This window comes from Penaeus vannamei, chromosome 29, assembly GCF_042767895.1.
Source record: "Penaeus vannamei isolate JL-2024 chromosome 29, ASM4276789v1, whole genome shotgun sequence".
NCBI classification, from domain to species: domain Eukaryota; kingdom Metazoa; phylum Arthropoda; class Malacostraca; order Decapoda; family Penaeidae; genus Penaeus; species Penaeus vannamei.
Genome location: NC_091577.1, coordinates 23621262 through 23633761, shown reverse-complemented (window position 1 = coordinate 23633761; position 12500 = coordinate 23621262). Strand labels below are relative to the sequence as shown.

The 12500-nt window shown below is 35.6% G+C and overlaps 1 protein-coding gene across 1 annotated transcript in view; it reads right to left on the bottom strand.

The window, feature by feature from the left end:
- The window catches only part of l(2)k09022 (HEAT repeat containing 1 homolog l(2)k09022), a 28208-nt gene that overhangs the window by 10961 nt on the left and 4747 nt on the right, over window positions 1–12500 (bottom strand). The window contains exons 6-23 of the mRNA XM_027363718.2: window positions 11131–11295; window positions 10684–10886; window positions 10288–10407; window positions 8461–8635; window positions 7413–7541; window positions 6589–7248; window positions 6223–6411; window positions 5896–6015; window positions 5627–5722; window positions 5112–5368; window positions 3899–4052; window positions 3054–3308; window positions 2403–2638; window positions 1903–2138; window positions 1499–1620; window positions 1218–1346; window positions 884–1046; window positions 293–475 (exon numbers count right to left, since the gene is read on the bottom strand). Of these exons, the coding sequence (XP_027219519.2) occupies window positions 293–475; window positions 884–1046; window positions 1218–1346; window positions 1499–1620; window positions 1903–2138; window positions 2403–2638; window positions 3054–3308; window positions 3899–4052; window positions 5112–5368; window positions 5627–5722; window positions 5896–6015; window positions 6223–6411; window positions 6589–7248; window positions 7413–7541; window positions 8461–8635; window positions 10288–10407; window positions 10684–10886; window positions 11131–11295 (3592 nt within the window). The remainder of the gene's footprint in view (window positions 1–292; window positions 476–883; window positions 1047–1217; window positions 1347–1498; window positions 1621–1902; window positions 2139–2402; window positions 2639–3053; window positions 3309–3898; window positions 4053–5111; window positions 5369–5626; window positions 5723–5895; window positions 6016–6222; window positions 6412–6588; window positions 7249–7412; window positions 7542–8460; window positions 8636–10287; window positions 10408–10683; window positions 10887–11130; window positions 11296–12500) is intronic.

The following is a 12500-nucleotide window of genomic DNA, read 5'->3' as shown; positions in this document are numbered from 1 at the left end:
TGGCAGAGGAGAGCCTAAGAGGAAAGTGAGGATATGATGGCCATATCATGGAAGTGGCTAAAGGAATCTTACCAAACAGCACAAGATATATCAGAAAACATAACATAGGTCTCATTCATAAGAAAGTCATGTGAAAAAAGAGAAAGAAAGAAAAAAAAAAAAAAAAATCACTAGTATGGTGAACAAGACTGCACATGGTGCACAGACTTTACGGTTAGCAAAAAGATGAAGATATTTAAAATCACTACAAAATATCAATTAACATAAAAAACTGTTATCCATTGCCACCAACCTTTTTCTTCTGGGAGGTTGATTATGTATTCCATCAGTTTACAACAGGCATGGACCTGTGTCAAGCCAGAGAACTGGCTAGTAAGCATCAAGGCAAACTGGACATTCTGGGGCACTCCCTTTCTCTCCTCATCCTTGGGCATTGAAGCTTCATTGGCAGTGCCCTTGATAACATGGACATCACCTGAAGGCAAGCGAATAAAATTAATGACAGAAAAAAAAAGTTTTTCTTCCAACTACATCAACATATTAATAAAGTAAGAATAAAAGAGGAAAACTGATTATGATGACAATATGTAGAAAAGATAAGAATGAGAATGAATATCTTCACAATACCAGAGATCTATTTAAATACATCTCTTGTACTGTGAAGATATTCATTCTCATTCATATTTTTTCTACATCTGTCAACAGGAATACGGTTCATGATGACAATAATATCAATGATGAAAAAATGGTAATGATAAAATTATAAAATTGATAAGGACGATGATGACAAAGGAGATGGTATACAAAGAAAGAAAGATAGAAAAAAAGAAAAGAATCAAAGAAACATAATACAAAATATTATCAGGAAACAAAATGTACATACACATAAGAGCCAAAAGTAGCCACAGATTTTGCTCAACATCTATTGTAGTTGCAAGCTGTGTGAAAAGAGGTAGGCGGCGGTGCTCTGGGAGGTCTGGCAGAGCATCAACAAACACTTGACACACTTGAGCAAGTTTAACCTCAAGCTTTTCCTTCTTTTCACACTGTAAGTAATTAATCAGTATAAATAAACATGACTTACACAGTACTTATAAAATGATGTTTTCTTTCATCATTCAAAGGATCTCACTTTAGGAGTAATTTTTTTTTATCAATGTAAACTCATACAAAAAAGTAATATTCAAGGATCTTCAGATAAACTGGGCATGACTTACCTTTATGAGTGTGGGAACAATACTCTGGATAGTCTGGTGAATCACTTGAAACGAGTACGAGTCATCACGTCTCAAGAGAGAAGTTCCCATAAAGGTGAAAATTGACATCATATTGTGCATCACAACATCCTGTGGAATTTTGTAAGAAAAATTAATATATAAAGTAATATATATCAGCATATATAAAAATTTAGAACCAAAGCATTGTCAACTGTAACCATAGTGTGTAAGTGATAACTGTTGCAACGAATCTAATACAATCTGTAAATACTGATCCATACTGGGAATATCTTCGCTGCTACAGCAAGGACCAGCAATGCACGGCGGTGAGTGTCAGGGCTTGCAGAGGAGCGGATGCACTGGACTATCAGCTCAACATTTAATTGGACTTCTTTACTAATGTCTGGTAAGGAGAAAACTGCATCATAAGTTTTGCAAATCAAAATATTTCACCTGACAAATATAGTGATATGTTAGCATTGTCCAAACATTGCCTTTATCAAAGAAACAAAAGCAAAAACTCAAGACTATTATATACTAAATTACTGCAATTAGCACTAAATGTAAGCTTTCAAATGTGTCCGGAAAAAAAAAAGACAACGAACAAATTTTTTTAAAAATCATATAAATAAATCAATAAATATAAAGGCAAATGGTATCCACATAATAAGTGCACAACTCTAACCTTCTCCTTTCTCTGCCATGGATTTCTGGAGAAGATGAAGCAATGCAGATAGAAGCTGCTGCTGCACAATCTCTGTGATAACAAGGTCTTTTGTGAAGGTCTGATGGAGACACTGGCACAAAGGACCAACCAAGAGCCAGGGGCGACCCAGGGATGCCATAACACCAATGGTTTCAAGCATCAGACCCAGTTTCTTCCATGAAAGTAAATTGTTCTCTTGATCCTTTTGAACTTTTCTAAAAGAATAAAAGGTTTATATTGTATAAATCCTTGGCAGAAAACAACTTATTTTCCATCAGTTTCAAACATATAATCTAACAATATGCTACATACTTACAAGAAAAACAAAATTCTACAACAAAACACTATATACTAAACTGACTTTCAAGTGTATATATTACTTGCTGTCACAAATATATATCATAAAGGAAAACTACAAAAGTTACTATCAATCTCTCTCATACAGTGAAAAAGGGATAGGGAAAGAACAAAACACTCACTGCTTAATTCTCTTAGCTTGAGCTGCCCGGATGGAAGTGGCTTTTGTGGAAAGCTGGAGACTTTCTATCTTAGTAATTATCACTCCTGCATCCAGGCTCACTTTCCTTAGCCCTTTACGCAGTTGAGCAGCCTCGTATGGGTTTTCAGATTCTGCTACACGACTAATGAGAATGATCCAAAGCCTGGCCTGCACCTCCTCTGTTGCAATGCTTGTGAAAAACTTACGACTCATGACCTGAAATGTTGCAAAAAATTTGCTATGACAACAAATCTTTAACCCATTATGACGGGTGTCCCACAAATGAATATCCGGAAAAATAAACATTCCCGCCAGTGTGCTTGATTGTACGTGACACAAAGGCATCTTCCTATGATAGGTGTCATCCAGTGTCTCTTAGTGAGCCTAGAAACATAACTTAATGCAGTGTGAAGGTATTTGAAATAAATTTAGATAATTGGTTAAATATAATAATAGATGAACAACCAATAAAACCAACCAATGGTACTGAAAGGACAAGGGCTTAATCAAATTCATCCCTCAAGTTTGGTCCCTAGCAGCTGAAAATAAATGACCAGTATCAGTAAGGAAAACCACTTGCAGTGTTTAACTATAAAGACAGAGTGAATTCTGGAAAGCAATGTATACTAACCTGGTCCATCAATATGCTCTGAGGAGACACAATCTCCTTGTGAAGGTTCAGCACTGTTGCTGAGCAGTTGATAGCTTTTATAAAAACATCCCAGCCAGCTTCAGTCTCAAGAACTCTTGAAGTGGTTGGGGTGAAGCACAACAGGATGTAGTAGAGAGAAAGTGAGCTTGGCACATCTAACTTTGCATCAGGCTTTAGGGATGATATCTTTACAAATATGCTGCTGGCAAGTGGTAGAAGATTCAGTAGCACATTCTGTTGGGAGAGAGTTACTTTAGCATGTAGTGTCACTTCCCTCAAATGTTTACATACTGAAGTAAACCAAATGAAGGGTCATAGAGTAAAATGAAAACAATTCCTAAAAAAATGGTACTTACAAGTATATACATAAATTTCATTTTTTTATAAGATTAATCCACGGACACCAGGTATGTACTCTGTCCACTCTAGTTTTGATTTGTGAATTTTGTAAATACATTGAAGGCTCCACATATACTCTGTTGCCAAGGAGTGATATAGTTGGTCTACCTAACCTTACCTGATTAAAAAAAATCTAACACTGTTCTTACTATTATTATAGACAATATGACTGATATGATGTTATTTACAATGCTAATAGTATTTTCATTTACTTCATAAAAAAGGAAAAGGGCAAACAACTGATATCAAGAAGTAAATCAATCCTAAGTGATAAAGCACATCTGCAGCCATCTTTGCGTAACCAGTAAATTTTAATTACAGTGGACTGGGCATGTATGTGTACATGTCCTCCTGACATTAATGGATTAACGTATGATGAAATACATAGCACAAAAGAAATAAAGGAAAAAAATCATCCAACTTACTGTATTGGTAACACCAATCAATATATACTGAATGGGAACTTTAAGATGCAGTGATATATGCTCAGATGTCACAACCTCCAGCAAACCTTGGATTATCTGCAAACCTTTTGAAGATGGTTTGTCGCTGAATTCTGATAGTATCAATGAACAATGGCTGAAAAAGGAAGATAATCTTTATTACAATCCTAACATATATGCTACTCATATCATGCTGGACCATAACATAGAACAACAATATCATATCAGCTAAGAAAAAGGTATTTTGATTGACTGTCAAACACAGCCACAGCCATCTACATGTGGTCAGTTTCACAACATATCCAGGTAAGTTTGACATATACTGGTCACTGCTATCACTTAATGTGGCATTAATCAATTATATTTACAGTTCATTAACAGAACACAGCTGATATCCTTTAAAATTTGCAAATACAGCTCATTTGTAACACTACTCCTGCCACTGAAGTCATCTTCAATTGTTGTTAATTACAAACATGTAAAGTATTCTTATGTCTAACTATGAATGAATGAATGGAGCAAATTGCTGTCACATACTTTTTTCCAGTGTGCCGTATAACTGTATAGTAATTAATACATACAGCTAATGATAATGTTATCAATGCTTTCTCCTTTGTTAGTACTTTTCAGTGTGTACGAGTATTCTGTGACAAATTCATTTTCATGTCCTTACAGTATGACCATGTCTGCCAACAGCAACTCCAATACTCTTCAGATGGTGTGTCAAACTTGTGCCCTAAAATCCATTTGCTACTCTAGCCATATTTATTGTTTTGTGTTTGCACTAGCCTTTCGCCACTTTAGAATATCACTTATATCATACAATTATCATCTTTTTAATAACTCAAATGGTCTCTGATTTTGTGTAATATCTGTTATCGTTCCAAACATTACAGCCAGAAAGTGTAGCTGCTGTTCTATGTGAAACATTAGCAACAGAATCTGCAAATCATTATATCATTTTTTTGCTTAGAAATTGTACCTTCTTTGTATTAGTACAACAAGAACATACAGTAACAAAAGGTTCCAGAGGTAATAATACGTCCCTGATCCAACATATTAGATATGATATAAAAGGTTAGGTTCTTAATAGAACTGAAATAAGTACAAGAAATACACTTAGAGCAGTAACAATGACCAAATTTCCCAAATCAAACAATCTTTTAAATGCCACCAGATAAATGACATTGCTTACCTCTCATCAGCAATAAGTTCCTCATCGTGCTTGACAAGTGTCTTCAACAGCAGGTTGTGGTTGTCCTGAGACAAACCACCACCTACAATTTTGGTCAGCTCCTTCACACAGCCCATGGCCTCAAACCGCACAAGCTTGCTGGCATTGGTAATTGCTGACAGGAGGGAAGGCACTAAGGGCTGCTTTGTGCTGAGTGCCCAAGCCAGATTGGCAGACTGTGACTTTAGCAGTGATGATCCTAGTTTTAAACTCCACACCTAAGAATTATATAAAAAAGTAAAATGCAATTAACTATTTCTATCAGCTCAAAAGAAATGGAAGAGTCCATTAGTCATTTATGACTATATAAGAGTATTGTACTGATAATGAAATAAGGAATAATTTACATTGCGAATACAGGATGTAAACAGAATAAAGAAATGAAACATTCAGCAAAATAAAGAGCAAATGATAAAGTAAATCAAGGAGGTATAAACAAGTACACAAATTCATATAAAACATTGCGTTCATATTACCTGCAGAGTTTCATCAACAAGATCCGAGAGAGATGAGTGCCATCCCCAGATCATGGAGAGGAAGTAGTATCTGTTTTCTACAGTTTTTAAAGAATCCTGAAATGATCACAAAAATACAATGTATATACAGCAGATACAGCAAGAAATTCATTCAAAATTATGATGAATAAACAACTTGAATGCATGTAAATATAGACCTACAATAATATACACTTCACCAAAGAGCAACTTCTTATGGGCTCCCATAAGTACCAGCACAGATAACTTACTTTAAGGATAACCACCACCAAATTGTCTCTAAGGGCAGTACCAATATTTTCAAATCTCTCCAACTGTATTGCACTTCTCAGAGCTTTTACAAGGAGAAGAATGTTTCCTTCTTCTACATCCTGTAAGAGAAAATAATTAAATAAATAAATAAAGAATTTAACATTTATGACATCTGAACAAATAATTAAATATTCTGAATACAAATATGCAAGACTTACCATTCCTAATAATCCAGCTTACAGTTGCAATTTAGATGAACTTTTTATATATTAATATTGATTGATGTGGAAAATTCTATTTTCTACAACTAAGATTCCTTCACTAACCTCCATGTATGGTGTCCAGAATGTTGTTGTAGTACATGCAGCAGGTAATTTGAAGACTTGAAGTCCTTGCTTTAAACAGCTTATCAAAAATGGGAGAGTGAGGGACCCCTTGCGTGCAGCCTCCAAACAAAGTGCAAGTTCGACATGGTCATCCTTCTCTTCCATTTTCTTGGTTTTATCAGAGTGAGCCTGGTAATCAATAGAGATTTATGTTTATAAACTCACTGCGGAGCTCTCAAATATCTATAATGTATCAGAGATATTTTATATAATTGAAGTAAACTGTAAGAATTGACTATAATTTAAGAATTCTCAAATGTTGAAATTTAAATCATTACACAGAAAGGCAATTGAATGACTGGTTACCTTAATATCAGAATCCAATCCAGCCTGACATGCATCGACAATCTTGTGTGCTAATTTCAAGCGAATATCATTTTCCATCTTGTCGCTGACCAAACCACAGCACAGCAAAACAAGAGACAAAAAGCACCCGAGCTGGCTATGCTGAGAACCTAAATACTTTTCTACATATGACCACAAGGCCACCTGCTCTTCTTTTGATAACTCACTGATGGCCTTTGGTACAACAGTCGTGATCATTCTGAGGTATTGCTTTTGCTTGAGGTTCATCAACAGAGGACTTAGTTCCATAGCCAAGGCTGCCAGGAAAGGACTGCAAACAGTCAGCTTTGACTTCAGAATCATCTTAGCAGCATCATAATCATGACTCCTGGGGAACAACACATATGGAAGACAAATGAACAGGACATTCATTAGCTGATCTTTGTCATACTTTGGTGAAAGAGTTTTGCACAATACCCTTAGGCATGGCATCTGTATATCTCCCCACTTCTCATGGTGGTCTTGGGCCCTCTCTAAAAGTTCTTCACACTTTTCCAAAGTGAATGAAGTCTCTAGCATGTGCAGACCCTTCTCAAGAGACAAAGCCACAGAGACTATAGGTGGGTATTCATCATTCAGCATATTAGTCATCTGCATCTTGATCATTTTTTCATCCTTCTCCTGAAATGATAATATGTTTCTTCAAAAACTAATAATATACACTATAAAAAATACCATATAATAAATACAAATGTAATATAGAACTTCTTAATTTCTGAGGAATAAAAAGCAGACATCCAATAATTTTTGAACTGAAAAGATTACAATCATAACATCTTTCTTACCAAACCCTTTTTGACTTTCTCAGCAAAATTCTCTACAGCTGCCAGGCGGAGCTTGTCATCAGGATGGACCATTTGTGTAAAGCTGGTACCAGTACCTCCTTCTTGGGCATTCAGCACCTTCTTCAAAATCTATAGATACAGATGAAATATATAAAGAGATAAAATGCATAACTCTTTAAAGGATTGTTAGACTGGATTCATGATTAGCACACAAGAATATCATAAATGTTCAATTTGCATATCATGCACTTGTGTCCGGAGGACTTATGGCCCTCCTTTGGTTCTGTTCCAGAGTTGGTAGAATGGATATGGTGAGTGTTGAGGTGATTGCCTGATTGCTGAATTACTTTCTCCTTATTTTTGGAAAAATGTTAATTATTGGGACTTTTATGAATACCAATAACAAAAGAAAAAAATTATACAGCAATTTGAAGGTCATACCATTGAATGTATAAAAAATAAAAATAAACAAAATCTTTAAATCGCATTCCCTCAAAACATTAAACCTTTTATTGGTACCAGTTTACTTAAAAACTTTTACCAACAAAGATAATAAATCTCCTTTGAGAAAGGAAAATAAAAATACTGGATCATACATACAATTTTTTTTTTATCAAGACTTGAAAGTGAAGAAAAAAAGTCTATTTCATTTCTTACTTTTTGAAAACTTATATTTAATCAAAACTGAAAATTCATAAAAAATTCTGCCTATCTGATTTCTTACATCTTATTTTTCTAATAATTCAGCTGGCTTGAAACTTTGACAGCAGCACTTCCTGAATGAAAGGATACAAGATTAAAAATCTCAAGCCTCTAGCTCCTAAAAAAACTAAATTCTATCCAGTGTCCTTAGGAAGCTTGCATTAAAAAAATTCCAGATATATTCAACAACCTTACACAATACAGCCTCCACAACAACAAAAATAACAACACAATTACACATAGTATACCTGCATCCTTCTGTGTGACTGACCTCTAATGCACTAACAGCTGGGCCTTCTGTATGAAAAGGTGTCTACATTAACAAAATCACAATTACACAACTTACCAACTTGTACTTCTTCTTGCCAGGTTGCATGTCATTCCAGCTTATCAACTTTGCCATAGCTTGACTGTAACCTTCTGTGTGATTGACCTCAAGTTCATTAATAACCGAACCCAAATTCACGGTTGCCATTTTCTTAATGTGCTCATAATTGTCTTCAACTGCTTCAAACATGCTCCTGTGGAGAAAAAACACAGTATGGATTGATTACCCATTTTTCAAGAATCCTGAAGTTAGAAAAAGTCATAATTTCTCCCTCTCCCTCTTCCTCCTTATTGTTATTTGGATGTCTTTAATGACTGCAAATGCTGCATGGGCCGAGTTCCTTTTTTCAGTCTCCTTAAATGTGGAGATATGCCCTTGCCAAGAGCTTGATGTAAAGCACTGGTCATGTAATCTTTTTTCTTGAAATGAAACATGAAACTCTAACTATTTTTGCATTTATTTCCATGCCACAGACTGCATTTTACACAATCTTCTATGGTTTTGGAGAGTCGGTCAACTAACATGAATGAGCAATTTTTTGCATGGCAACCAACCACCACAAATATTAACATCTTATGGGGGCCATTCCTGGGGTGAAGTGGATGTAGCAACCATGACCCGCAACCTACAGCTCGCATAGTTGCTCAAGTTGGGTCCACCAGGTCCACAGCCCTGTCCTCACTCACTCACCAACAGGCGCTTCTCACCACCCACTGCCTGACTGGCTCACCTGAACACCTCATGGCTCTCTGATTGGAATGCAGTCTCCCCTCATTCCCTGTTAGCTTAAACAGCTCTTGCGTACTTAAGCTGCAGAACCGGAACAAAATCAAGATCGTCCAGCAGCACATAGCAAAGCAACAGCCACTGGGGAGCCTCTCTGGTTCTCCTGTTGATCTCCACTTCATCTTCAATACCAAGCCATACTTATGGGAGCTTATCCCCACACATTCACATACTTAACCCCTAAGAACCAGATGATGTTACAGTCCTGTCATGGAAAAATCTGGGTCGAGGGTTGGGTGACGGATAAGACTCGTCAAGAGTGCATAAACCTCTTGGAGTGTGATTTGGCTCATTTAGCACTTTGAAGGGGGCTTTAGCATTATTCCCATTGATAAACAAATGTGGAATGTAATATGTGTAAGCCACGACTAGAAGTGCCGGCTCCAGGTAGGACATGATTTCCATGCTCCGCACCGTATTCCTGACCACTGTGAGTGACGGCACAGGTTATATTACGGAAAATTGAAAATTACGAAAAAATAAGATATATGACAAAAGTAACCAAATGTTCCACAGTTATGGTTTACAAATCCACTACATCTCCTTACTCATCTCCTCCCCCTTTCCTCTCCCCTCCCTCCTTGACTCCTTTCTCACTCCCCCTTGCATGGTATGTTATAATAGTGAGCCTCTGGCAGATATGAGCATCATAAAATATGAATAACTGGTGTGTGTGAGAGTGAGTGAGAGAGTGAGATAGTGAGTGAGTGTGTGTGTAAGATAGTGGGGAGAATGAGAAGTGAGGGAAGGGGGGAGGGAGGTAAGGAAAAAGCAGTAGTGGATTTGCAGTTGTTGCAACTGCATCACACTTTACATGTTCAAAAGTATTCTCAGTTGAAGGATACTATGCTGTTAAAGTTAAGAGTAAATGCTGTAATTTAGGACATATGGTAATGCACTATAGTAACAAAAATATGGCCAGGTCATGAAACAGCCTGTGGTAATGTACCATACCGATCTGACTCTTCAATTGGAAGATATGTGAAGAATGATATGTGAAGAATAAGTAACAAGTCTTCTGGGACCTTATGAAACGAATATTAAATATTTGAATCTTACCATATTACTTCTGCAGCATCAGAGCTTGAAAGAGGCATCCTTCCTATTAGTTCCAGAAGTTGAACAAATTTCTTCTCTTTAACAGGGCTCTTCAATTCACATGTTTCACTGCACAGCCACCTAAGTAAACAAACAAACATTATATACTCTTCTGGATTAATCAAAATGCCAGTAATCTACTTGTATTTTTATTCCATATACTAGATAGAACTTTGAAATTGCAGAGATATATTTTAAAACTCATATCCAATAGTTCTTGTGATAAACCATATAAAAAGGTCCCTAATCTAAAAAGAAATTGCAAGAAATTCAGTAAAATTTATACTTTTATACAAACTATACTGGAAGCCTAGATAAAGACTTAAAAAAGGATCATACAGCTCACTTGATACTCACTTGATATGTGCAGAAATATAAGCAGACATGAATGGTGAAACACTCTTTATCTTGGCCTGCTCTTCCACCTGCTGAAGGAGCTCAGGCTTCTCATCTAACCTCTCCACCAATGCAGGGCTTAGACGTGTCATTTCTTGGTGGTGAAATATTACTAGCAGTGTTAACATACACTCACGCTTTAAAGCTGCAGGTGGATTATTCTCCTGTTTGGGTTAATTTGAGTCTATATTATTTTCTTATACAATTATTTTTCTGAATTAGTGAAAAAATGTATCCCATATCAACAGGTTAAGTACATAACACCTCAAAAATGTAAGACAGAAAAAAAAAAGACCATAAATAACTTCAACAATACCTTACAACAGTCATCTATTTTCCTTACTAAACAAATAAAATGTTCAACTATGACAACCTAAGGAGAAAACTTTATACAGAGCGAATACTCACACTGATCATTAGTTCCATCACTCTATCGAGAAGATCCTGATTGAGTTTAACTTTGATGGACAACTGCACGAGGATGAAGTACATTCCTGCCACCAGCTCTGCATGAAGGGACTTCAGGCAGGTTGGCAGAGACTTTACAATGTATGAGATATGCCATTCTTGCACCTGTGAGGAGGATAAATAGCAGAATGCAGATGTGAGCTGGAGAAGGAAGAAAGGAAGAACAGAAGAGAAGAGGAGCTAATGTGGGACATCCCAGGTAAAGGGGGGGAGGGGTCAAGCATATACATATACATGGTTAAAAAACAACGCACAAACTAAATCTATCAAAAATGAGAAACTATTTGTAAATCCTCCTGGCTTTCTTCTTCAGGTGGATTTTGAAATTTGTCTCATGACTAATAAATCTAGTTTGTGTTCTGTGGGTTTTCTGTCATGGTATCAACATGGTAGTGTGTTTTATAATTCATACATATACATAAACATATATGTATATGTTTATGTATGTATGTATGTATAAATATATATATATATATATATATATATATATATATATATATATATATATATATATATATATATATATAATATAGATAGATAAATAGATAGATAGATAGATAGATAGATAGATAGATAGATAGATAGATAGATAGATAGATAGATAGATAGATAGATAGATCTAGATATAGATAGATAGATCTTGATAGATATATGTATACTATATATATATATATATATATATATATATATATATATATATATATATATATATATATATATATGCATATTATATATATCTATATATATCTGTATATATCTATATCTACCTACCTACCTACCTACCTACCTACCTACCTACCTACCTACCTACCTACCTACCTACCTACCTACCTACCTACCTACCTACCTACCTACCTACCTACCTACCTACCTACCTACCTATCTATCTATCTATCTATCTATCTATCTATCTATCTCTCTCTCTCTCTCTCTCTCTCTCTCTCTCTCTCTCTCTCTCTCTATATATATATATATATATATATATATATATATATATATATATATATATATAGACACAGACAAACACATACACACAAATTTGTATGGATATAGAAAAGCCAAGAAAAGGTGAGTACGATGCTTTTTTAATGCACGGATAAAACAGAGGTATAAATGTAATCATTCCAGGTTGTCCACCAAGGAATTCTATAAACTTATCAAAACCAGCAATTCCCAATACCTATCAACAATTTTACTCCTTGAATCATCATGACCAAAAAAGTTCGACATAATAAATACATAGGAGGACCTTAAATCACTGTGACCAAGAACTCCCATCAGTATCTGCGACTTCTGTACATGAAGCTAAC